The sequence below is a fragment of the Simochromis diagramma genome, unplaced genomic scaffold, assembly GCF_900408965.1.
Source record: "Simochromis diagramma unplaced genomic scaffold, fSimDia1.1 OVJJ01000344.1, whole genome shotgun sequence".
Classification (NCBI taxonomy): domain Eukaryota; kingdom Metazoa; phylum Chordata; class Actinopteri; order Cichliformes; family Cichlidae; genus Simochromis; species Simochromis diagramma.
The window spans coordinates 8,175,164-8,203,036 of NW_024387375.1; the positions used below are offsets into that span (position 1 = coordinate 8,175,164).

Genomic DNA, 27,873 nt, shown 5'->3' on the forward strand with positions numbered 1-27,873 from the left:
AAAAAATCTGTATAAAAATGTAAATTTATTCCAAATATTTTTGCAATTTATAACACACAATATGCAGTGTTGGGTGATTCCATGAGTATATCAGCTATTAGCAAGGCCAAATGAATCATTGGTTGGAGTGTTCGGAGTAATTTCCCTGAAGATTCCAGCTCAATAAAATTAACTTGTAAAGCTCAATTGGTGACTAGCGCTACAAGGTGGTGTCTCCTTACTTTTGTTGCGATAGAGATTCTTGTTATGTATGATGGTTTGTTGTACGGTTGACATGAAGTATAGTATATTAATAAGTATTTTAATTAAAACAGGTGATTTGGATTTTTTTTTTTTTACAAGCTTGTGTTTTTTCAGCAGGGGGAAAGGAGACTTTTGCCTCTAGAATACAAAATCTTAAAAGTGAATTAAAAGAAACAGCCAATACAGAATTGCCTTTCAGATGCTATACAAAATAAACTTCCCAACACACAGCCTAACATTAATCATGTCTAAAAAATAAAGCTTTTAATTTTTGAGAAGAAAAGATCTCGACTTGCTGATCAGGACTTTGCGACAGTCTTTAAAAGTGTGTTCTTCAGGTAAGTGCACAGCTGGTTCATCAGGTCTCTGTTCAGACCCTCCACCCAGTGCATCTCGATCACTACATCACTCTGCTCCTGGATCACGTTCAGCAGACACTTAAACAAGAAGTGTTTGACAGTGCTGGGGCTCACGGGTTGTTTCGAGGGCGGCTCGCTCGCTGCAGCAGGTGTTTCCTTCAGGTCTGCTTCCTGCCCCGTTCCTGCGCAGGTAGAGGACTCCATGTCCACATCCTCGCCTGTTACTTTTTCTGGGGCCTCTTTTTGTTCCCCAGTCATGCTCTCTGTGACTTCTTTACCCGGCTTGTCTGCAGGCGTGCTTTTGCTCTCAGCGTTCTCGTTCTGGCTGCTGCTGTTTTCTGCGGTGGTCAGTTGGTTTTGGGAGGTCGGGCATGTTTCTGGAGCACCTGCGGTCACGGTGGTTTGTGAAGTGGTTCCGGCACAGTGTGGCGCCCTGGGGAGCTCTCGCAGCTGACGTGTCTGTTCACGTCTCTTCTGACGCCCGTGGATCCAGGTGTTCTCCACAGCTGTCAGAAAGAGGCTCTGCTCCTCCTTTTTGCAAGGCACACGTTTGTGCAGCACCTGCAGAGCCGCACACGTGAGACAGTTGGCCAGTGCAGTCAAAACTTCAGTGAAATCTATTATACATAAAACAATGTTCAGTAGTGAAGCTCACCCGCAGCTCACTGAGCGTCTTCTCGACCAGAACGGTGAGGCTGTCCACAGGGCTGCGGCACGTGCAGCCTAAAGATGAGGCCTTGGCTTGGAGCTCCTTCAGTCCCGCCTCCGGCATTGTGAACGACAGCGGCTTCCGGGCCTTCTCCAGTTTACACTTCTTACTGGGAGGAGACTGAGATCATACAAAGCCAGTCAGACACCGTTAGACAGCAAGCTGTACTGGATATTACTGAGGACAGGGGAACCAGATTTGAGGATGCTCAAATCCACACAGTAATAAGTAGGGATGGGTACCGGTATCCGGTGCCATTATGGGATCTGTTCTGACATAAACGGTAGTAACCAGACCGAAAAGCAGCGCACATTTCGGTGCTTTATTTTGGTGCTTTTTTTTTTTTTTCCTGAGATGTCATACACTTTGGATTCTAGCCAATCATTTTACCTTTCCAAGGACAGTAGGCGGGCCCAATACGTACGTTCTTTTAGAGCAGAGCTACAGATTAAAAACGCCCAAGGCAAAGCGGTCAAAAGTCTGGCTGTACTTCACAGCAAAAGATGCAAACTCAGCAGCCTGCAACAAGTGCTTTAAGGTGATACTGTGCAAATGAGGTAACACCTCGAATCTGATGAAACACCTGGCGACGCAGAGCGTTTTTTATTTAAAAGCCGAGAAATGCACCGTATTTGATAGCTTTGCTGCGAGACCTCACACCGTGCACATGTACTGCGGGTGTGGTGCCTGTTATCGGACGCAGAGTTAGCAACATCCCCCAAGAACCCGAAGAGTAGAGTCCTGGCCCCTAGCCCTGCCAGTGTAGCAGAAATGATGACGGATGATGATGGCAGCAGCAGCCGTTCTTCTCTGCGTGAGTAGCTTAATGTTGTTCATGTGTAATTTACATTGAGTAGGCTAACCACGTTATTACATTAATGCATGTAAGGTGAACTAGCAAACACTGTCGTAGTTACATGCGGCTGTCTTCTTGTTTGATGGCAGATACTCCCTTCACTCTGGCCAAAAAGCCTAAAATGACCAAAGAAAAAGTGGACAAAATTCATAGGGCAGTGACAAAATTTATAGTCAAAGATCTCCATCCATTTTCAACGGTGGAGTCGCCATAAAAAAAAAGACTGCTAAAAATAAAAACATAAGAGGTTTTTGGACAAAGTTTGTGTTCTCCATTCTTTAAGCACCGGCACCGTTTCAAAAGTACCGGTTTGGCACCGGTATCGGATAAAACCTAAACGATACCCATCCCTAGTAATAAGAGACAATGAACTGTTTGAGTTCAGAGCACAGCTGCCAGCAGGGGGCAGTGTTTACACAGTGTGAGCTGTTTCAAATCCTTTTGGCAAACTCAGACATCTGTAAAGTCTTCAATCAAGAACGCACTAATAGCAACGCACTTCTTTCTGCAACTACAGGAACATGTCATTTCATGAATAGCGCTCAGTCACCTCCAATATCATTGGAGGTCAATATGCAGACAATAACTGTGTTATAACAGCATTGAAGGGGACATGCAAGGAAATATCAGAGGAAATGAACGGACGCATTGCAGACTACAGTTGAGTACAATACAGTCTACATCAGGTGTGGAGGAACTCCAGGCCTCGAGGGCCAGTGTCCTCTAGGTTTTAGATGTGTCCTTGATCCAACACAATTGATTTAAATGGCTAAATTACCTCCTCAACATGTTTTGAAGTTCTCCACAGGCCTGGTAATGAACTAAACATTTGATTCAGGGTGTTGACTCAGGGTGATATCTGAAACCTGCAGGACACCGGCCCCTGAGGTCTGGAGTCACCCACCCCTGGTCTGCATATTGTAGACCAAACTGGATGTCAAAGTTAAGTAGCTCCGTATCACAGTGCGACTTGTAGTCGGCATTAAATTTTAAAAGGATCAACATCTGTGCTGCATTCAGACTGTTGACCTTTAAGGACGAGGAAAACTGACATTTTACTGGATTGAGTCTTTTTCCTTTGGCCTTTAGAGTAGCTGCGCTGTCCTGCTACCAACACTAAAATCTGCTGAACACTTCCTCACATTTTGTACTCTCCCTTCCTTACTCTTTAACCTCTCAGATACAGTTTTTGCTCATTTTAGGCCTAAAACGATCTCGCGGAGAGGGTTGGAGCATTCCCCAGCAGTCGCCCATTAAAAATACTACATAAAATGAGTGGCATGAGTAAAATGATGCAGTTATATCTGTGCATCAAAAACAAATCTAAAGAGAAAAAAATAAATGCAGAGTGCCACAAGAGGGCGCTCAAATCATGCAAGCTGCACCTGAGCCTGCAATAAATCAAACCTAAATTTTTAATTCCCTTTAATGTCATGCTGTAATGGCGATGTAGATCATCACCCAACTGTGTCGGAGTACTGAGGCTCTGCATCATACTGCAGCCGACCTGTGATCGCTACACTCACTGCAGGCTGGCTTAAAGCGGGGAGACAGCGGGGGTCTGCGGCAGTAGTGAGGCAGCAGACAGCATGGCCGACTGACCTACAAACAGCTGAGGGAAGGAGCAGAGGGTGACCTTCACTCTGCTGCACTCGCCTGCTGTCAAGTTTCAGTTACTCTCAGAGTCACTGAAGATTTTTATTGTTGCCTGTGAGCGATGTTTCATCATTTACAGTTCCTCAGTGATAATCGCCGAATTTGCTGCACATTCAAGAAGAAGAGCAGAGTTGGTGCTCACTCCCTGTCTCAATCATCTATTGATTTTTAGTTAAAATGACGGTGCTTTTAGATGCATATTTAGAGGAGATGGACACGTGTAATTAATGGGTTGACAATGAGCGCTGCCTTGTCTGGCTGCTGCTTTTATTTCTTATTGTTTGCCTCAGACGTCTCTCCCTCTTTTCTGCACGCTCTGCAGCTCATTGTGCAAGGAAATCAATAAAATCCATCAAGCCAAACCTGTCTGTTCATAACCGAGCATCCTTGACACAGAATCTCGCACACACACGCGCACACACAAACAGACTTACAAATGAAAGAACACAAAACCCACATTTAGAGATTACATACACACCTCTCAACTGAATCCCATCCTCCTCTGACTCCGCTGCTCTTTCACTCCATTATTAATCCCACTTACCTACTACAACCTCACTGCATGCCCTCTCTCTCTCTCTCTCACACACACACAGACCTGCCCGATTTTTAAAATTAGAGATGGTTAAAACCAACAAGAGTCCAACAAGAGCTGTTCTCTCCACATATAATGATGTTCAATCATCAATCTTCACCTCCTGAGTCCATGAACACACACACACACACACACACACACGCACATCATAGAGAAACAAACTGCTGCCAGCCTCACCTGCAGGCAAACTGTAAATCATACTCTGATCACCCCCCTCCTCCCAACCCCCCGATTTCCGTCAGGTCCCCAAACCCCAGCTTGGATTCTGGACTTTCCTGATCCCTCCTCCTCCTGCTGCTACAGGCTTGTATGAGCAACAGTGGGCCTCAGGGCTTAGATAAAGCCTGGCAGTCGTCTCTGTCTACAGGTCCTTTTATTCTGTCGGCCTGTGCTGGATGTGCTTCCTCCTCTTTTGTCTGCATTCGAAAGGTCTTTCTATCTAATGTAGTTTCCTTTCAATTCACTACAACCCCTGCATTTTGTCCTCTCTCTGTAATAAGATTGAATCTAAAAATAACAACAGCTCGTATTATTTCATATGTTGAAAACGGTGTGGATTTGTGCGTACTGGTTGGAAAAAACAAACGAGGGAAGGGTTGTCTATGCGGTCTTTGGTTGTATCGGACTACAGGAGGAAGACAAAATTCAGTGAAAAGCTAAAAAGACTGGGATCAAGCTGACGCTCCAATCAAACAGCCATGGCTAGTTTCCAGAGTCAAAAGGATAAATTAGAAAATAACTAAACTGTTTAAAGGGGACTCATTACACTTGATTCCAGCTCCATAGTACTCTAATCTAGTAGAGTAGCTTTGCATTATTCACAGATGAAAATAATCCTTTATACTGAGCCTCGGTTCAGCCTTTCAGTTCCATCCTTGGTCTGTTTCTAGTTTTCTCCTGACTAGCTGAACCTCACAAATAGTAGGTCTGAAAAAGGAAGTGGGGCTGCTTTGCTAAAAAGTCAGTGCTATGTTTCTGAGTTGACCATATTAATGATATCTGCAGTCAGTGGCATCACACAGAGAGAGTAGAAATCCAGTAGAAGTGTGGAGAGGTGGGGGCATCTTCAGGAGAGAGGAGAAATGAAAGTCAGTAGAAACAACACTGAATACACGAGTGTCACTGATGGTGGGGGAGACGGGTGTAGCCATGAAGCTGCAAGGAGTAGAGATAGTAAAAGTAGATGAGTTTGAATACCTGGGATCAACTATTCAGAGCAACAGAGGTGAAGAAGAGTGGGGAGGGTGGAGACAAGTGTCGGAGGTAATTTGTGACAAGAGTAAAAGGGAAGGGTTACAGGATGGCAGTGAGACCTGCTGAGATGTATGCACAAAAAGACAGGAGGCTGAGCTGAAGACTGACCAGAATGGACAGGAATAGTAATGAATACATCAGAGGGACAGCTTAGGTGGAGCAGTGTGGAGACAAAGTTAGACAAGCATGGTTGAGAGGGTTCGGAGATGTGCAGAGGAGGAATAGTGGATATACTGGACAAAGGATGATGAAAATGGAGGAGGTAAAGATGAAGACCTCAGAGAAGATTCATGGATGTCGGGATTAAGGACATGCACAGGGTTGGTGTGACAGGAGGATGTTAGACAGAGGGTGAGATGGAAGATGATCACAGTGCAGAAGAGGAAGAAGCTCTCACTGACATCATACAGATCCAAGTGTTTAAAAAACATAAACACGTCTCCTATCTTGTTTTTTAGACTGAAGCTATTTCCAAATGAGGGAACCAAATGAAAATGACATGCAAAAACAATAAATAAATAAAATTGACCAAAAATCTATTTCTTCCTGGATTAGAATCCTTAGGAATCCTGAGGTTTCCACTACTTCAATAACTGTACTGCAAACATTTCTGGTTACACCAGACATGAATTAAGTCACCACGGGTAATAATGAGGTTAAGTAGGTCATAGATCATACATGTCACATATGTTTTAGTCTACATTTAACATTAATGCGCTCTCCCATGCTTATATACATAAACCAGATGACCATAGAAAGGTTCATGCAGGCAGAATTGGGCGTTTGACCGTGAACTTCTGCCACGTAACCCCACATGTGCTCGAGGGGCTCTGCCTGTTGATGATTTGGAGCAGTGTGAACGTGGAGGATGGTAGCTGGAGAAAAATTAGGCCAATCATTCTGCTCAACTGCTTTTTTGCTGAAAAACAGAAACAGTCCACCAAACAGCCCTCTGCTTCACCTGCATTTATGTGTTTGATTGACTTCATCAGCACTGCAGCATCATTTCCAGATCTCTCTCTGCAATGCTTTCATGTCTGTTTAACTCCAACTCTCACCCTCTAATCCAGACACGCCTGCGGTACAGTGTGCGCGCACAATCCTGCCCTGGCGACTGTTGCCTGGCTACAGCATGTTAGAAATCACATAAACATCTCCCCAGAGGACGGAGTAAGTGCACATAATGGAACGAGGCTGCAGGGAAAGAGGATCCAGTCTGGAGAGGGACAGAGGTGGTGCATTATTGAGGAGAGGGTTTGGAAACATCCAGCAGCAGAGCAAAATGTGCTCCTCAGAGCTGAGCAGGTAACCTGCTTTTATATGTAATCCTGATCCTGGTAATCCTCTGTTACTGACATTTAACAACAACAACAACAACAACAACAATAAATCTGTACAAACTCACCGGAACAACCACGTCGTCATAGAAACTCCAAGCCAGTGCCCACCGCATGGTCCGCCCCTGGCAAAACTCAGTGTGGGTCACTTTAGGCACCTGAGCAAAAACAGAGAGGAGTCTGGAGTTAACAAGTGCACAGCATGAAAACACTGCAGTACTCTGGCGACCAGGCTGTACCTGAGATCATCAAAACGATAAATTCATACAGAAAATACACCACAGAAACTGATCACATGTAAAATATTTGTTGGAAAGAGAAAAAGTCCAAGTCACGCAAAATACATCTCTACAAACAAAATTTATGATAGTCAATTTAAACTAAAAATTGAAACTAGATGTGAAAAAAGAAACATTTTAAAATAAAAATGTTTGTGTACCATCGCTGAATTACACTGAATCGCAGGGAGGAGTAAAATGATTTTAAATGGAATAAAGAGTGCAGGTGTGAAAACACTCTTAGGTGAAAATCTGATGATCATTTATGGCTAAATACAGAAAAATCCAAACTTCAAATATTTTCCTGCAACAGAGGCTTGTCATTTTATATCTACACGTATCCGTCTCACTATCAGTATTCAGTTATTTTATCCAAATGAAATCCTTCCCATAGCACCGATTCAATATTTTGTTTAAAACAAAACCCATCATTATAAAAACATTTGGAGTTTCTGTGTTGATTGGCAGCTGTGACTGATTGGTGTGTGCAGTATCTGCGATCAAAACTAACAATTTAGGAATTTAGTCTTTCTAGAAAGCTGTGACTGAATCTGACAGTGTGATGTTTTGCCAGTGTGACCTTTGGCTTCACGTCTCTGACAGTATGTGAGAACATAAGGAGGATGTGGGAATCCACTGTGATGCTGTCGGGGTTTTCTCAGAAAATAAGAGGAAGTCACTTATCTTATATGTCAGAGGTCAGACAGCTCTGAGGGTGAGATGAGTTTTTATGAGTCACATTTGCTAAATTAAAAACACAAAGAAAACTGAGGACACGCTGGAGAATGAATCAAGTAATTGGTGATGAAAGCATTAGCATATTAACAAGCGCAGGTTTCTTTTTACACACGCTTCAGAATGTAGCCTTCTTCCTGGATGTTAGCCAACGCTGCACTCACTCTGATGAGCAGCGACACCCCGGAGGAGGGTTGAGGGGTGGCAGGTGCGGGGCGGGGGCCGGGCGGTCTGTGAGATTGGCGCGGTACTGCAGGCCCGCAGCAGTCAGGAGTCATGTGCTGGGCTATTAGTCAGGCTAATGACGCTAAAGCATGTTAGCTACTGAGAGGCGTGTGATTCAGTCATGCACAGCAAACAGAAATCAGCTCATTCATGGCTCGTTTGTGAGCGTGCTCAGCTGGTGCTGGTGATTGCCTCCTTTAAACGTCAATACATAGGAGAAAGGCAGCTTGGGCGACGGGGGTGTGGCAAAGATTGTTTTAACAAGCCCTGCAAGAAGCATCGTGTCTCTGCATGAACAAACTGAGATCAAAGCTGTGCCTGCTTTGTAACTCTCACTGATTACCGTGTTTGCGCATGTATTCGTAAATTTCTCTTTGTTCTGGGTCTCGCTGGCTACTCACCCCTTGCTTCCTCAGCTCCTCTTTCAAAGGTGCCAGGCTGCACTTCTTTCCCAACATGCAGCTGTACCACCTGCAGAAAGGAGAATCCATATTAACCAAACTGTGTCTGTTGGAGGTGTTAGTGGCCAACAGCCGGGCGTGAACCCTCGAGCACAGATCAAATGAGGAGAGGGGGAGTGCTCAGGGGAGCGACACAAAGTAAAATACGAGAGGCAGAAAAACATCCTGCAGCAGAGGAAAAACTGCTTTCAAGTCATCCCGTGGTGGACGCCTGATCAATAATCACTGCTGTGTGATAAAGACGTGAGGTTGGACTTGATCAATGAGCAGCAACATCCAGCTGGGGCAGGCGGAGGAAAGAAACACATCGGGGGAGTCAGCCTGGAAGGACGGCTGGTCAATTTGACAGAGGTAGTCAAAACGTGTGTGTGTGATGTTTTTATTAGGGTTAGGGTCATCATCAGGGTTTCATTTTATCGCCTCAGCTCTTAAAAACCGGAGCAGACTATTGTTCCAAACCAGCAAACTGCCAAAACTTCAGCTTTTATAGAGGCGCTCAGATTTGTGGATGATTACTTTACCAACTGCAGTTGATAATCTGTACCTGGCTGCTACTTAACCTCTTAATTCCTATGGAAGCAGTAAGGAGGTGCCAAGTTATTCACAGGACTGTAAAAACTTCCTACATTTCAACCTGATGCACACCTCACTAGAAATTCAACTTGACGTAGTAATCGACGCAACCCATACAGGTTTTATTACTGGCAATGCTGTCACCCAGTTACGTAGGCTAAATCGTGGGCTCTACAGATTTGTATAAATCAGACATAAGAAATGTTGGAGAAGTCAATCATTTTCTATCTGTAACAGAGCTCGAAAAATTCACCCACTCCTTCATGGACTGCTGCAATGTTCACTGCTTGGGTCCCAGCCAAAAGTCCATCTCCTTAAAAAAAAGCCAGCTCATTAAAAAAAAGTCCCAGGATTTGAATAAAAAGACCAGTACACTGGCTACCTGTCAGATGTAACATTCAATTCATTTCAAAGTTTTATTAATGACTTTTACAGCCTTACATGGCTCCTATCTACATTACAAACACTAGGACAGACCCTCCCTACAAGCGTTTTTTTGCCATGCCTGTGGTGCTATTTTGTTTCCCTCCTGTATTTATTACATGTATTCATCTTATTTGAGAAACCTGTTCAATTTGAAAGCAAAACCTAAAACTGCGAACCTTGGGTTTGACATTTACTTGGAATAGCGTAATGTGGTAGTCACACACAAAAAAATACAAATTCTGGACACCGTTAAGTTGCGTACGTAGGCTTTGTGACTGGCTCCCCCATTAAGGAGGAGTTCATACAGACATACATAAATACTCTATGATCATTATAGTAAGATACTAGCAATTTGTGAACCATTCAACCATCTCAACATCTTTTAGTCTTACTTTCCTTATTATTATAATAATTATTATTTCATTATAATATAGAAAGCTTTTAATAGAGCTCTGACTTCAACTGTGTCAAACCTACCTCCTGACTGTAGTTGGCTAAAAAGCTCCTGTAACACCCAAATAAAATTAAATCTGACACATTATTTAACTTGTGACTGACAATCAGTAAGGACACTGACATGTAATCATGTTAAAGAGGCATGAGGACAGCCAGGGCTGAAGGGGTATTGAGGAGCAGCCCGTCAGCCTCAGGTGACACGATGAAATATTTAACAGCTCTAATATTCACAGATGTTCACCAATTTTGAGCACAGTGGGGAGCAACGCCCAGAAGAGATCCCCGAATGCACCACCAGCAGCCTCTTCGAGAAGAGCGCAGCTGCATCAGCCTCCACTTTCAGTCTTTTCTCTTCTGAAGCACTCGCACGTGATTACAGTCTTATTACCAGAGACGGTAATTTTCATATCAATGGTGTGATGAATTAGGAGCATTACCTCAAATCTAACCGCACTTTTGGATATTTGGCTGAAAGTTAAACTCGCCTTATCTGACAGTAATTACCCTCTGGTGAAAAGAAAGGAAAGAGGAGCAGAGCGGGGCAATGGGGGCGTCTCGAAGGACCAATCGGAAAAGGCTGGCAGTGTTTCCATGGACACCTGGAGGCTCTCGTGTCCCAGCGTGGTTTTGGGAGTGACAGTCGGCTCCGGTTGGTTTGGCCGGAGCCTCAAACCTGCGAAATGAAACCCGGCTCGCTCTGACTTTTAGTGTAACACTGCCACACAAGAGCAACTAGGTGTTAACTTCAGTCCCACTCAAGAGTGCTCATCTTTCCACTCTGCAAACACACACACACACAGTGCTCCGTGTAGCAGGTGTGACACGTCTAATCAGTTTTAATAGCACCACTCTGCAGCTCCCTCTGCCCGGGTCTCGCTCGGCTGCCTCGGTGACAGCCCCGTAACGAGGGAGGGTAAAGCGAGGGCCGCCTGAGACACCCCCACCCATCTATCCGACCCCTCCACCCTCACCCTCCCAAACACAGCTGTTCCCTGTGGGCTCCCGGATACAGCACAGAGTCAACGTGTGCCAAAATCATTAAAGCAACTGTGGGTGACAGCTCCATCAATGTGCAGCAGCCCATCTGCCCATTTCACCTCTCCGAGTCTCCCCTTCACTGCAGCCATTTAAAGCTCTCCAAGCCTCTCCAGAGCAACTACAAGTGCAGCACTCATCTACATCCACCCGCCAATTTAAATATGTGGCTGTGTTGTAATGACGTTTGTGTTTTTACACACACAAATACGTGTGCAACCTTTAAAAAGAAAAGAAAAGAAGAAAACAGTCCTCTTTCCTCACCTAAGGCGCTTCTTGAGCTGCAGGCTGTCATGAATGATCCTCTTGACAAACTCCAGTTCTCCGCCCTCTGCCATGATCTCCGTCACCCCGCCCGTGTTCACTGAACTGGGAGGAGGTCGGCGTGAGTTTCTGGAGTTTACCCCCTGGAGAGGGCAGCAAGACAGACAGAGATTACAATAAAATCCTATTAGAGCCCTGTTACTAAAACGTAAACACACTGTGTTTGGTGCTGGAGCCTCTCCGGTCAGTATACGAGTGCATTTACTGTCAATGAGTCAGAAACTTCAAGGTCAAAGCAGACAACGCTCCAGAATTTAAACTACTTTTAAACGTGAACTTTTACCTTTGCTTCCAGCTGGTTGGCGAAAAAGGGAGGGTTGCACATGCAGAAGTCGTACACCATTTCTGTCTCTTCTTTCAAGGCATCCATCAGTAAAGTCTTCTGAGGAACTTTGACGACTGAGGAAGGTAAAATAAATAAATAAACACTAATGTGAGACAAGCGTGTAAAAGCTGAATAAAATGTATGACTGTCAATACAAAATGGGACCCGAGTCACTGTGTGCTGCACTCCTGTCAGCCACAGATTTGCTGAGCAGAGACAAGTTTAGTCTCAGCTCAGGCTAAATACGACACTCTTCCAGCAAGACGTCCCTGTTTTGTCCGGCTAAGTGTCACAAAAAGATATCCTATTTACTACAACAGGAAACAAAGCATTTTCGAGGCAGGATATTGAGATTTTGGCAGGACTTGCTGAAATATTTACACCAACAATCAGTGATCAAATTGCACAAAGCAGCCACAGCATTAAAAATAGGACTGGTGAAAATATCTGTTTCCTGCTGGAACACTCTGGGTGTGCACGGTCTGCAACCTAAACATTGCTGCAAACCACGTATACCTTTCATGACAGTGGCCTCTCCGATCAGGACATCAGCACACTGCAAAAATTGCTCAGGAACAGCACAAGCAATACAACAAACCTGCTCTCCAAACTCCAGAGGACCCGGTGGAACATCTGTGGGATCTGCCAGAACAAGCCTGCACCATGCAACCTACATAAGCTTCTTAATTTTTTGCTGGTCAGAGCCGCTATAGCGGCATCATCTACAATCATAAACAATGACCAGTGGACGCACAGGAAGTCTCTGCGTCGATATTCACCGGCTTCACCAGAAGCCCCCGAAAAACTACCCACTGGCCCTGCAAACCTCATCATCTAACAAACCAATCTGTCTCCAGGCTGTATCAGACCCACAGATAGAAGGTGAAATCCAAGATGCTCCGAATTACACATCATTCAAGTCAGACTAGACCTTTGATGATATCTGATGTTTAAACCTTTTCATCACTATCACATGAATTATGACCAGAAAAGTGGGATCAACCTTCATCCAACTGAACATTTGTGCAAAATGGTTTTGTTTTTATTTCCAAAGTCACGCTGACCTGACGTGACCAGTAGCTTGTGGCGGCTAATGGTAGCTGACTTCTTCCTGCTGTCATATTAATCTACTTCTTAGTAATCACAGTATCCTGAAATTCATCCTCAGCGCTGCAGCTCACACATAAAACATCATCTCTGAGACAGTGTGTGAGAGTTCCAGCGTAGTAGTCTAATATCTGAAGATGAAGTCACCTTCACATTGAGTAGATCAAACGCACCTTTGACCAGGTCGGACAGGTTGTTCTGCTCCACGTTTTTGGTAGCATAGTCAAAGCAGATGTCGTCCACCTCTGTGGCGAGGAAGTACCAGCCGTTCATTGTGGCTCCCAGTAAGGGGTAGATACAGGACGCCCCAGTGCCTGATGAAACACACACACACACACACGTTACTGGCAGCCTGACAGTGATGTATGTGTTCACAATGATGACTGATCATAGCTGTCACTGAACAATATGAAAATGTGCCGCAGTGTTTTTGTTGTCTTGAAGGAAGGAGGTCCCAAAGTGTGACATGATGCGTTTCTAAAGAATTATCTTAGACTTGGTGGACATAATGGTCAATAAATGTCAAATTCAGCAGCTATTATTAAATTATTCCCATCTAACAAGGACCAAAGCCACATAATTCAGTTGAGATGGCCTCGGTTAGAAAAGGAAACACCCAGTGGTGATCCATCAGCAGCAGACAGCTTCAGCGGGCTCACATAAAGGTTCGGGGTCACCAATCAGTGACCTGAGGAACTACAGAAGAGAAGCACACCTGCAGGAAAACACATTTAAAGTCAGACCTTGTTTTCTCTGAGCGACAGAATGAAAAACAAGTAGTGACGTGTGACTGGGGATCAGGCTGGCGAGTGCTGGGAAAACTGGGAATGACTGGGCTCATTTGCTGGAAGTGACAACTGACATTTCAGGTGCTGTGCCGAGCGGCGAGCCACATCAAGAAAAAACCAGAGCAGCGGCATTAACATTTAAATCCCCCCCGTCTGTGGTTATTAATGTTTAAAGATGTGCTGCTGGGGTTTGCTGCAGCATTTAAAGGAAAAGCACGTTCATTTTACACAGATGTACAGGTACTGGTGAGAACTGAAACACATATGCATTAGAGTGAAGTCTGACACACTGGGTCAGTGCAGATGACCTTATATTTTGAGTCTGACAGTGAGTGATGGAAGTGCAAATGACCATGTTTGAACTAAGTTAAGTAAGTGACTAAGTAAGCCTGATTTCTCGTCTTATAAACCAATCAAAGCAGCTTAACTAGACTATCACATCACACGTGCGCTGAAGGTGACTGAAACTGGTGGCCGTACCGATGTCGATGCCCCTGCGCGGCTGCTTCTGGCCGTCAATGAGGTCCTCCACCCAGTGGATGTAGTTGAGGCGCAGGGGGACGGTGGGTATGAGTCGCTCCAGAGGGATCTCGATGGCCAAACCAAAGTCCTCCTTTAACAGGGTGCAGGTCAGCGCTCGCACCGCCTCCGGCTCTTTGAAATTCACTCTGAAGAAAATCAGAAATGGGACTAAATGAGTAAAACGTTTCAAACTCAGAGCAGCTGTGGGAATCGGACTTTATCTGACATACGTCATCTGTTGCTAGGTGGTGAAATCTGCATCCCTCTACATCGAGAACTCACAAGACGAGCAAGAGACAGATGTTTTAGACACCAGTTAAGTCATGAGTGTGAATAACTGCGAGTCCTGCTGATCACAGCTGAACAACGAGGGTGAAGTCTGATGCGTGGAAGTGTGGCTTTGAACGCGGGTGTGCAGTTCATCAGAAAACTCCTTATTTCAACAAAAATTTTAAAAAGTTCCAACTAGGTCTGAGGGATATGTCGTAGTAAGGTTTAAAGGCTTCTTTCTACAGTAGCAGGCGCTGAAAAAACCTCTTCTTTCTCTCCACCTGAGCTCACGGTTTACAGAGTCGTGGATTAAAGAAAACATCAAAGTAAAACATTTGCATTGAGGATTTTTTTCCTTTTATAGTTGAGTTATTTGATGAATGGTTTTCGTCCTAACGTTACATCCTGTCTACAAAAGCTGTTTCTATTCACCGTTCAGACCTTCTGTTTGCTAGAAGTACCCAACTAGAAAAAAGCCAAAACGACTTGTTTCAATCAGAGAAGGAATGAGAAGAGCCGTACTGATGCTCCGTATCAGATGAAAGATTATTCTAAACTGTGAATCACGCATGGCTAGTGGAAATTAGCTTAACAGGTCCACCTTTCTGCTCTTCACCTTCATTTAATCCTGAATAAAAGTGGTTAACCGCCCTCTCCTCAGCATTTGGTGAGTACAGCACTTCCAGTGAGTACCAGTGGGAATGGTGACCGAAAATAAAGCCAAGCTTGAAAGAAACTACAATTTTCCTTTAAGGATCATTTCAATTTAGCTTCTTGCTGATCCTCTCATTTCACCGCGTGGCCCATCTGACAGCAATTTACCAAACTGCTCTTAATACAGCACTTCATTAACCTTCAGCTGCTCCGGCCTCCTGCAGCTCCCTGCACTGAACCGCATTACTTCACGTTATACACACGCTCGCGCACGAGAAACAAAAGGCAGATAAGCAGCCCATCAACTCACAATCCCCTGCTGATGACAATGAGTTTCACATTTTCAACACAACTCAGACCTCCCACTTTTTATTCCCAGTTCTCGGTCCCAGTCGTTCGGCTCGCCCGTCTTCTCCTTCTCGCCGTGTTTAATGATTTCAGCTGTCACACAGGCAGGCAGACAAAACGAGTGGGCGAGATAGGTGTAATTAAAGCTTTGCAGAGTTCTTTCGCACCTCGGCAGATGCAATTAGACACATCCTTACGATGCGAGCGTCTGGCACCTCGCAGTGTCGGTGTGAGCATATTCCAGCAGAAGAAAAGCATCGAGTGATGGTGGAAACGGCTCTGCGGCTTCAAAAGCAGGCAGCCGCTGATTGTGTTTTCATTGTCGCCGTTTTCAGGATTCAATTACACATAAACGGCTGAAATGTTTTGCATTTCAGTTTTGACGTCCTCACATTAAATAAAGAGTCCATCCCAGCCTGGGCTTTTCACAGGTCAGAGGTCAGGGGGATGACCAGAAAACCTCCGCGTTTAAGTGTGTATGACAGATTTGACAAACCATCATCTTCAGAAAGAGGTACACAGCAGACCTGGACCAAGTCGGGATGTATGCATAAAAATAGGTTCTGTGACTCTGACTTGGACCAAGTGTGGGAGGTCCAGTAGCTCCAACACTGAAGTGCACCACAACAAAACTACATGCTCTGGCTGTGTGCAACTCTTTTATTCCAACTAACTGAACTGACCAACAGAGATGAGAGCAACATAATGTGGCAGCATGGAAGTCTTTTTGACTCCACTGTGTGTGGATGACAAAATAATAACACCATCTATGTTCACTGTGAACCTTTGAACCTTCACTTTACATTTCTGTCACTGGCTACATAATCTCCTTTGAAAATGACAGGAAGTGGAGAAGAGTTCTGTTTTCCAGTAGGTAGTATTAACTGGACTTATGCCTCTTTTCCACTACTACCATCTCGGCTGAACTTCAAAGACCGAGACAAGCTGAGTGGTGTGGGTACCAGTGGAAAAGAAGCAACAGGAGAGCAAGAGCCAATGAGGCAAGAGTCCCAACTTTTGAACTTTATCGTATATTTACTGCTGGTTTAGTGACTGTTATACACAGTGTATATTATTGTACAACTTGTACAGCACTTTGGTCAACTGTGGTCATTTATAGAACCTTTGACTCGACACCATCAAAGGTGGCAAAATAGGAACGTGACAAGTCAAAAAAGAGCGAACCTTGGACAGGCCTTTATTCGATGTGCAGTTCTCCAGGAGTGCGGTCAAATAGGTTAATTTTACTCAGGAAGGCTCCTAACTGAGGGAAGTGACCGAAGTATAAGAGCCTTAATAAAAAGCTCTTCACGGGGGCTAAACACTAAGGAAAAGTCCTTCAGTTCATCCTTTATTAGCTCCATTAGCAGAGAACACACAAAACTATCAAAGAGGTGAAGATGCATTTATCATTTCATGGTTTTTAATTTTCACTAACAACTTGTTAACCCACAGCTGAACTATGAACATCACACTGCTCTACTAAAATCAGCTTCCTTTAGGTGCTTCTTTTCCTCCTCGTTTCCTGTCGTTTCTTTGCTGTCAGGGGTCTAATAAAAACAGAAAATGCCACTAAAATATTTCTAAATGCATCTTATTTCACTTCTCACAGAACTCTGCATCTTCATTCAGGTGGCAGCAAAGACAAAAGACCCCCGATGAGGCGCAATGCACCCACACGGCCCCACATCAATCTTAGTCAGTGTCTCTACACCTAATGAACACACAAGGTTAATGGTCCAGTTGTGAACAGCTGTTGACCTCTCACAGAAAGCCAACACCTGCTTCTTCTGAGCTGCAACACAACTACAGATGACCAACCAGTGAAGAAATCTGCACTTTAAAAACAGCCCCGGCTAATGAGGGTGAAGTGATAAATCAGCATAACGCTCGCACGTTCCCAAAATGAAAGCCGGCTTCTCTCGTCTGTCCAGCGCACAGAGATTCTGCCCCCTTTTCATTTCTCCTCTGAGGCATCATTAGATAAGGATCAATATTCAGAGAGGGAGCCAGCCCTCTATTTTTAGCTCTTTATATGTGTGTGTGCAATGCAGACCGATCACTCCCATCAGCAGCACTGCAAATGCCACATCTCCATGGCAACCCCACCTACTGAACAGATGAGGAGAGCACGCAAATCCGGCCACGCTGGAGCAATGGCTGATGCCAGAAGCAGCGTGAGCGTGCCCGCGATTTACAGGTTCACCGTTGCGTGCCTACGCCGTTAACGTGGTCGACGGGATGCGACGTGGGACAAATCTGAGCTTAGAAGTTGTGACGAGAAGAGTAGACAACATATAAAAACAGCACCGGGAGGACCGATGAGGAGTCTAGTCGTGTTTTGGTTGCATTTGACTTAACCGAGGCGGAGAGGAGGTGGAGAAAGAAAGACAATTTAAGTGCTGAAGGGCAGTAAAGTTCTTGGCTCAGGTCAAAATGTGGAGGTGAGAAGGCGTTTAGTGCTGAGACAGACAGCAAGCTCCATGATCAGCAATAAAGCACACACACACACACACACACACACACACACGACCTTCACGGTGCTTCAATCTGAGTGCACTGGGACATATTTTGTGCTGAATAGCAGCAACTTCTCTCACGTCATGAGTTTTAGGGGTTTTTTTTTTTGAGTCCTCACAAGAGCAGCAATAAGAGCGTCACAAGAAGCTCACCGTGAATTTAAAGATAACCTGCTTATGAATTTCTCTGAGCGCGTTTTGTTTCATTTTGCAATTCTGCAGATAGTCTGATATGAAACAATGCATGTAACACTTATGTTTAGCAGAGAACATCTAGAGAAAGGTGAGTGGAAGGAAGGAGGGAAGGAAGCCTAACACGCCGTCGTTAGAGTTATATACAGTTCTGTAGAGACTGTATATGAAAGATGGATGTACTCCATAAGCCCCCAACCACTGGTTTGAGGACTCAAGTTCAGCACTTAGGCTGGAGCATGAAGTGACCACATTTGGACGACAGAGTGAAGCGCTAACATCATGCCATCATGCTCGCCGTTTCCTAACGAAAAAAAAAAAAAAGAAGCCGTACTGTGCTTTGGTGTTGTTATAACCTGACCCCTGAAGATGTGCTGTGGTATCCAGCACCAAGATGTCAGCAACAGATCCTTTAAGTTCTCTAAGTTCCACGGTGGGGCTCACATGGATCATATTTGCTGGTCCAGCACATCCTACAGATGCTTAACTGAATCTGGAATTTGGAGGCCAAGTAAACACCTCCCCTTTTTGTTTTAGTGGCAGAATGCATTAGCCTGTTGGAAGAGGCCACAGCTATCAGAGAGTACCGTTTCCATGAAAAGGTCTACATGGTCTGCAACAATGCTTAGATAGGTGGTGCATGTCAACATAACATCCACATGGATGGCAGGACCAAATGTTTCCCAGCAGAGCATTGCCCAAATGATCACCCTGCCTCTGCCGGCTCGCCTGCTTTCCATAGTGCATCCTGATACTAGGTGTTCTCCGCAGCCATGCAGCCCCATATGCAACGAACTGTGAGGTCTCTGTGTTCTGACACCTTTCTATCAGGACAAGCATCAACTTTTTTGGCAATTTGAGCTACAGCAGCTCGTCTGTTGGATCGGACTTTGCTCCCCATTTGCATCGCTGAGCCTTGGCCACTCATGGCACTATCACTGGTTCACCATTGTTCCTTCCTTGAGCCACTTTTTATAGGTACTGCAGACCGGGAATACTCGACAACAGCTGCAGCTTGGGCTCTGACATATCCCCAAGCCACAATTTGGCTCTTGTCAAACATGCTCAAATCTTTACGCTTGTCCATTTTTCCTACTTCTAACTAGAGATGGACCGATCCGATATTACGTATCGGTATCGGTCCGATACTGACCTAAATTACTGGATCGGATATCGGAGAAAAATAAAAAATGTAATCCGATCCATTAAATATCACGAAAGCACCTCACAAAACTTGCAACACGCCGTAACTCACCTCAGAACGTTAGCACGTCGGAGCAGTATGCATCACGTGATAGAGCGGCTGTGGCATGCGGGACCTGTCGGTGGTCTGGATAGCATTTGGAGCTTCGCTAGCAACCCGGCATTTCATCTCGACAAAGTTATCCCGAGAGAAGTAAAGCAAGTGTGTAAGTCCATCTCTGAATGTTTGTAAAGCATTCCTGCGTTAAGCTTAACAAGCGACTGCCTCTTCTCGCTGCTACTTCAGTCATGAAACTGCTTAATGATCAGCTGATCGGCTTTTCTGTCGGGACTCCGTCTCTCTTCTTTGTTTTTGGCCCACTTTGCACCAGAAAGAGGAAACCAGCGGCTGAACAACCGCAGCACGTTTAAGCTTGATCAGCTGTTGTTAGAATGTATTTAATATTACTTTCTACTCCAGGATCTTTTTCTACGTAGCTGACGGCTGTAACTGTGCAGGGGCGGATCTAGCAAAGTTTAGCCAGGGGGGCCGATAGGGCATGAACAGGGAAAAGGGGGCACAAAGACATACTTTTCTTTCTTATTCTCATTTAAAATGTCTCGCTTTTAATAAATAATTATCCAAATCTTACACCCAAAGTTTTAATTTGATGTAAAATGAATAGAAGTCAATTACTGTATATAGTGACTATTAAGTCTAATATACCCTAGTAAGCTATAGTACTTTTTCCTTTGGGAAGGTACCATCTGTGCAGTCTGCAATTTTGTTGAAGAAAGATGTTGAATCTATTTAATATTTCTTGAAAAATAATTGATTTCTGTGCATTTTTTTTCACACTGCATCAAATTAAGGTTGATTACGTCGATTAAGCATCATGAGGTGGAGGGTGGTTCCCTATTTTTTATTTATTTATTTTTGTTGTTGCTGGGAGTTGGAACCCTATTAGTTAGGTTGCTTAATATTTACGCTAAGTACTCTTTAAAATACCAGAATAGGGAGGATGGTGTAGGTTTAAGTTTATTAGATTGATCAGTATTGCTGAACTATGAAATTTTTTTTTTTGCATACAGGTATAACAGAATAGCTTTAGTGTAGTTGTTGTTTTAAACTTGAGTATGAACTTATACAAAATGCAGCAAGATATTTAAAAAACAGTTTTGTTGATTAAAAAACACTATATCGGATTCATATCGGTATCGGCAGATATCCAAATTTATGGTATCGGTATCGGACATAAAAAAGTGGTATCGTGCCATCTCTACTTCTAACATCCTCTTTGAGGATGAAATGTTGATGTGCTCCCTAATAAATCGATCATTTCTTACCGAAAAGTGGTTAGTTTCCCTGATCAGACACTAAAATGAGCGGTACAGGAGCCGCTCTGCTGCAAGATCCATGTAAGGTTACATTTATCAATTTGCAGTGATCAGAGCTGTTAATTATTGGTTCATTTCCAACCCCCATTTCAGGAATCTGTTAAATAATACATCTTTGAACAAAACTGGTGTGAAAATTGAACATTTTTTAAATTAAATCTCACCCGAGCTGCTGAATTTTTAATAACCATTCATGCCTCCTAATCCCACCCTTCTATCTGCCTGATCAGAGCCCCCCCCCCTTCTCCTATCAAAATCTGGAAAAAGGCCCGAAACATTTAAAATATTTTGGGGTTTATCTTCTCCTCGCTTCACTTCCAGTCAATTCCACCAAATTCGTGCTGCCTCTGGTCTGAGCTCTCTTCTCTGCCCGCTGCTATCAGTCCGCTCCACTGACGATCCCTTAATGAGGGGAGGCATATCTCCCCGGAGGATTGAGTGAGTGTCTCCCCAAGATTACCCTCATCCCCCAACTCGGTGCTTAAATACTTAAAAACCCAGAAGATGAATTCATTGAAAAGTACAAAACCGCACTAATCCCTCCGCTGATGGAGCGACAGGCTGACGGGGAGGAAGAACCAAATTCCTGCAGACGGCTAACCAGAAATCCAGAATCTCTCCTGTCGTCACATGTTTCAAGCTGCCTTAAAAACTTGTCAGTGACTCCTACAGAAATTTTAGGTGTCGGGCAGAAAAGAAACAAAATATCTGATTTTTATTTCATTAAAAATAAATAAATAAATAAATAAATCACAGGACATCCTTAAGCCTCAACAACATGGCCATGAGGTAAGCCTAAATGACTAAGACACTGTTCACGCGCATCTGTTCACAAAGAAACCCCATCTTCAGCCGTCTCCCATCCACTGCAAGGACTCACCCGACAGTGGGGCACGTGAAACCACCAAGGTCTCACGCATCTGCTCGGCTTTAACCAAAGGCTCGGTTCACCTCCAACGGGCTCTGTCCAGCCAGCAGTGCAAACGCCCCTGAAGTTAAACATTTACTTCTGTATGAAACTTGTGGAAAATATTATTTTAGCCATAATCCTGAAGGCCTAGTTATAACTCCATAATTCTTCTGCTTATATCCCATTAACTGCAATGCCTCATGAACATCAGTGTGCCACAGACGCCCCCTCATTGCAGCTCGTCAGTTTCATGACCAAATACTCTCTTCAGTCCAAATTAACCAATGGCACACGCCAACATGCTAATCTAATGATGCGTGTCCACACGACGCATCATTTCGACACACTCCATTCGCTGTTTAATAGCACATCTCGTCAAATTTAGACCTTCCTTTCAGTCTGCTTGTGTTTATACCCAACTACTGTATCTAATTATGAATAATTAGATGGCTCTCTCCTTCCAGCCCATCCCTGATTAAGGTTCTGTTGGAGGTTTCTTCCTGTTAAAAGGGAGTTTTTTCTGTGCCACTGTCACCAACAGCTTACTCGTCCGTTCATGAACTATTGGAGAGTTTTCGTGCTAATCTTTACCCTATAACACAAAGCACCTTGAGGCAACTGTTCTTAATCAGTTAAACAGTGTGACTTTCACATATTCTATATTAATATCTGATATTCATGACACCTGAAGTGAAAAACTTCAAGCCTTTCCTTGTTTTCATCAAGATGTTACTGCTTACAGCTCATAAAAATCAGAAATCCAGCACTGCAAACAATTAGATCATTAATTTAGACTTTGATAAAAAAAAAATTATTATATAACACAGTTTAAACAGATCTTCTAGCTCTGTGTGCACAACTGCAATCACGAGTAAGACTGCTGACTTGACGATTATCGACACCCTCCACGAGACGGGTGAACCACAGCAGGTCATCACTGAGAAGGCTGGCTGTTCAATGAGTGACGTATCCAAGCATATTGATGTTGACTGGAGAAGAAAACTGAGGTAGGATCCGTTGATTCAAGAATATTACGACACTAAACACAATCACCAAGTAGCCACTGATTTTTTTATAGACCGACTTGTATGATTAAGCCATTAGTTTGCGGTGATTAGGTGGCATCTTATTTTATCAAGCCAAGTGTGTTTAGTGTCAGTTGAGACGATTTAATGCAAGTTTTCTCTCCTCATATTATCTCAGGATGGTGGTGCTTGAGATGAGCCCTCTTTTTCAAAGGCGAGCGGAGGGCCGTCTGTTTTTTAAATTCAAGCGACCAGTTCTTCGTGTGTGTGTCCGCTCACATCGGGTCTTGTCACAAAAATCTCACACGTAAGCAGGAGAAGCTGTCGCATCCCCTGATTGTCCAGATATGATTTTCATGCCGAGCGTCAAGCTCGAACACCGCCGCCTCATTGTTTGTCATCTGTCCGTCTGTCAGGGAACCGCAGACTGATAATTAACACCTGTCACACGCGGACATCGAGTCGGGTTTTACAGTGTGCCCACGCACACTCGGTCCGCTACAGACGGCCCACGCCAACATGTTCGCAGCCACAGACAGATGTTCGGACTCACTGCAGTGACACTGCAGTGACACTGCGTCCGCATTCATCTGTGCTACCTGTTTAATGTAAACAAAGGAGAAGTCCAACAATGACTGGCAGCTCTTACACTCGCCGTCACTCAAACGTTAGTCGTGTTTTATTTGATATCCCAACTAAAAAAACAAAACCTATGGTAACATAATTATCTGCTCTAAAGTTTAGTAATCAGCCTCTTAAAAGGGGGAGTAAATTCACTCTTCTCAAAATGAAATTCTTCCAATTAGTGGAGAAACAGGCCGCAAGGCTTTGTAAAAATCCTGTCAAGCAGACACACCTATGGTTTCAATGTGAAAATCCTATATCGCTGTATTCAGAAGATTGATAATGTGCAAGAGTTATCGGTTTTAGTCAACAGCCGTGCTCGTTGTAGTGAAACAATGTGACAGTTGGTGTTAAAACGGTGGCACACAAATAAAATCCCCTCCAACTTATCAACCCAAAAATCGAATAACATTTCCCACAAGTCTACATTTTCACTCCACACGTGCTCTCATAATTAAAAATAAAAGCAGAAGCCCAGACATTTACCTTGATCTGTTTTGCATTCATATTTATTAAATATCAAAGGTAGCAATTCGCTGGAATTGAGTGCATCACAGCGAGCACTGAAGGGCAAACGCTGGATGGAAACCACAGAACGAAGCGCGCACACAGCAGAAACGAGACAGGAAAATCAGAGATGGAGAGCTGCAATCATGAGCTCATACTGTTTGACGTCAACACCACCAATCCCACCAGACGTACCCTTCCTTTGTTCTCCAGCCTGCACTTTTTCTACATTTCTCAGCAGCTCGATCTCACTGAGCAACACACAGACACACACACACACACACAAAATCTGTGCCCAGTTGGAGGAAAACACAGGAAGCTTGCCGGCCTTCTTTGATTGGCACACTAACCTATTTCGAGTTAAATTGTGGGTCTGGTTGAAACCACTCGTACATGCACAGAGGACAGAGTGAAGAGGAAGAAAATTTTTGACGTTGGGCCCATTAATCGTTCGTCCAGGTTTCCTCCTGCTGCTGCCAGAAGCTGAAAGAGCGTTAACCAGCAGAGCGAGTCAGCTGGGTCATGAGAGGAGCTGAATGTGTTCCTCAGGGCTTCAATTAGTGCAAACTAGGTAGGTACCGTACAGCTGTGGTCAGAGGTTCACATTCACTCATCAGCTTGAATGCCGTGGTAACTTGGGGGTTTCAATGATTTCTTTGAATTGAAGCACGTGTCTTTAAAGATTTTACAAAACAAGAGTTTGGTGTACAAGTTTGGATTTATTTGATTTTGTCTAATCCATGCAGGGTTGAAAGGATTCATACAGGCTCAAATATATTCATACATTCCTGTTAATATTTAGTTTAATGTCCCTGACCAAGTTGCACCTTAGCCAGACCCTTTTGGTAGCCATCAACAAGCTGTTGGCGTAATTCTGGCTGGATATTTGCCCACGCTTCTTGGTAAAGAAGTTAATTTAAAATATGCTGGTTTCCCGATTTTTAAGAGTAATCCACAAATTTTCAAAAAAGGGTTGATGTCGGGACGTTGGGAAGGCCATTAAAGAAGCTTAATGTTAGCCTGCTTTATCCATCCCAAAATCAGTTTGGGATCATTGTCCTGTTGGATCACTGAGCTGTGTCCAAGTTAAGGAGACTTGAGGTTTTCCTCCTCCTTCATTATTCCACTTTGTTTACTATATCAGCAACACCGCCAGCAAATCAGCCCGGGAACATGATGCTACCATCACCGTGCTTCACAGTGTGTACAGAGTTCTCTGATTTACTTCTTTTTTTGTTTATTTATTCACATTTTTTCCTTTTTTAAATTGGCTAGTGGAGCAGTGAAGAGGGACAGGAAACAGAGAGGGGAAAGACAAACAGCAAACATGTTGCAAACAGCTCAATCTTCGTCTCGTTTAAAGACCATAAAACTTTTGGCTTGTCCGTGTGCAAGGGTGTAAATTTCATTCAAGCTTGAAGATGTCAATTTCGAGCAGAGGCTTCTTTCTTGGTCAGCACCCTCTGACTGTGGACAGCGATGCTGATGTTCCTGCATTTTCCAGTTTATTGCAGTTTGAGCCTTAATGGTTCCTGGGTTGTTCCTGTTCGAACTGATGATCTCGCAGTTGTTTAGAAATGCCTCCATGAGACATTCCCAGGGTTTTTTTAAAAAAAATATAATTCTTATAAAATAATATATTTGGTAGAATACAGAAGTCACTGTTATAAAACTGGGGGTTTTCCTGCATACGGGTACAGCAGCAGCGGTTTGTCTGTCAGAGGGATCGATTCCCAGCTCCTCTGGTTCAGCAAGATGCATCCATCAGAGTGAATATTAGATAAAGCACCTGAGCACAGATAAAACTGGTGCATGAATGTGTGTGTGAGACTGGGTGAATGACACTTGGCAGTGTATGAGTACCAGCCCATATAAAAATCTTCGGTGCCAGCTTAAGCGAAAATCACCAGGACCAGAAATATTTATAGCCCTATGTGGGGTTTAATTTACTCAACATGAAATCTTTTTTTGTTGTTGCTAATAAAGCAGCCAACAATCTTGTTTTGTAAGGTGTTAACTGCACTTGGACCAGTTGGCTTGTTGTAAATCAGGAAATCTCTGAAATAAGGAGGAAAAATGCGAGGAGAGGAGAAATCTCGGGCCACAGACCCAGAGGATGTCTGGGTACGCTGGGAGGGGAGGAAAGGAGAAAGAAAAGGAGAAAGGAAGGCAGCAAGGAGACAACTCACTCTTCAGAGATCAGCCTCAAGATGCAAAGATGCATCACACTGTTTGTTTTCATTTTCCAGTGAGGTGCACAATCTGGAAGTACTGCATGCAAATGTGTGTAATTATGAAAGAAACTAGAGTGGAGATTATTAGTGCCACGGATCTCTCTCTCTCTCTCTCTCTCTCACACACACACACACACACACACACACACACACACACACACACACACACACACACACACACACACAGAGCGGAGGACAGTCTCAGGTACTTACATAGGTTTTCCCGTGAGGCTTGTGTGCACGTGCTGCTGGAAGTCTGGATATTTGGATGCCAGATAAGCGAAGTCAGGTGGTTTGTCCTTGTAACGGTTCCGAGGATGCATGGACTTATTCAGAGCCATTATTGAGCCCTGATGGTGGACATGAGGTGACATCAACAGTGCTGAACTTTCACTTTTGGATCACTGACATCGGCAGTGTAAACAGCAACACTAAGGCTGCACACACACACACACAGACACGGACTCACAGCAGTAAAAGTTGATGTTAGACTGAAAAACAAATGTCTGACATTTTTAAAGGAGCACAAACAGACGGGGTTAGCGGAGCTGCCCCTGCTTACCGTCACAGAGCTCAGCCTGTAGCTGCTAATATTTCCTGACCTTCGCTTACTTTTTAAAGCGGAGAAAAACACTACACAGATCACGTTGCATAAACGTTTTCCCACTTTCTGCAGTTCACTTCCTGTACGCCCACGTCACATATCCACGTCGCTGCGCGTTGACGTCACCGAAACGGTGTTTAGCTTCGAGCCTCTACCGGTAAAAGTTTTTTTTGTCTGTTTGTGGGGGGTTTTTTAAGGAATAATTTTTCATGTCAGTTTTATAAAATCACTTAAGTTTTGTATCGATACATTTAAATTTGATTAAAAACAAATATAAAAAAATAATTAAAATAATCCTGTTTAGCGTTTTCATTATGTTCAGTCCTGAGCCCTGGTCTGTTTTACGTTTCCCGTGTACCGGTTTCCCCGGTTGCTCCTTACCGTCGTGCACATACAATCACCTGTCATTTTATTACGCATTTGTAATTGAACTTTGGTTCATATTGATATGACAGCATCACACACTTGCTGCAGATTTCTTGGTTGCGCGTCCCAAAGGTGCTCTGTTGGATTGGCATGCAGATGCCTTCTGAGTATAGAGAACGAGTCGCGGATGATTTGAACTTTGTAACATGGCACACACTGTGGGTACACATGGTCAGCAACAATACTCACACAGGCTGCCGTGTTTAAACAATGCTCACCTGGTAGTAAGGTCCAACGTGTACCAAGAAAACATCCCTCACGCCGTTACACCACTACCAACCTGAACTACAAAGCAGGATTGCTCTATTTGAATCCATGGAGGATCAGACCTGTTCCCGTCTGAACTCACCTTCAGACCAGACAATGTTTTCCAGTCTTCTGTTGTCCAATTTTGATAAGACTGTGCAAATTGTAACCTCAATTTCCTGTTTTTAGCTGACAAAAGTGGCACCAGGTGTGGTCTTCTGCTACAGCACAGATGGTCTTTTGCTTGCCTTGGTTGTAAGGGATGGTTGAGTTATTGTTGCCTTCCTATGTCTCTTTTGACATACTGCCACATCTGGATACTTTCTCTTGTTCAGACCATCATCTGTAAACTCTAAAGGTGTCTGTGTGCGTGTGTGTAAATCCCAGCAGATCAGCAGGTTCTGAAATACTCAGGCCAGCCTGTATAGCACCAACAACCATGCTGCATGCAAATTGTTTAAAAAAAAAAA

The 27,873-nt window shown here is 44.0% G+C and overlaps 1 protein-coding gene across 2 annotated transcripts; it reads right to left on the minus strand.

Moving 5' to 3' along the window:
• Positions 1-6: 6 nt before the first annotated feature.
• mettl16 (methyltransferase like 16) lies at positions 7-27,851 on the minus strand. Of its 2 annotated transcripts, none has more exons than XM_040009051.1 (10): positions 27,376-27,851; positions 26,341-26,477; positions 14,223-14,410; positions 13,128-13,268; positions 11,806-11,921; positions 11,463-11,605; positions 8,649-8,718; positions 7,078-7,167; positions 1,258-1,431; positions 7-1,163 (listed from the first exon to the last, which is right to left on the minus strand). In XM_040009051.1, the coding sequence occupies exons 2-10, from the start codon at positions 26,466-26,468 to the stop codon at positions 543-545; spliced, it is 1,671 nt and encodes a 556-aa protein (XP_039864985.1). In that variant the 5' UTR covers positions 26,469-26,477; positions 27,376-27,851; the 3' UTR covers positions 7-542. The 2 variants fall into 2 exon arrangements, with proteins under 2 accessions (XP_039864985.1, XP_039864984.1); XM_040009050.1 differs by lacking the exon at positions 27,376-27,851 and adding an exon at positions 26,690-26,870.
• Positions 27,852-27,873: the final 22 nt, after the last annotated feature.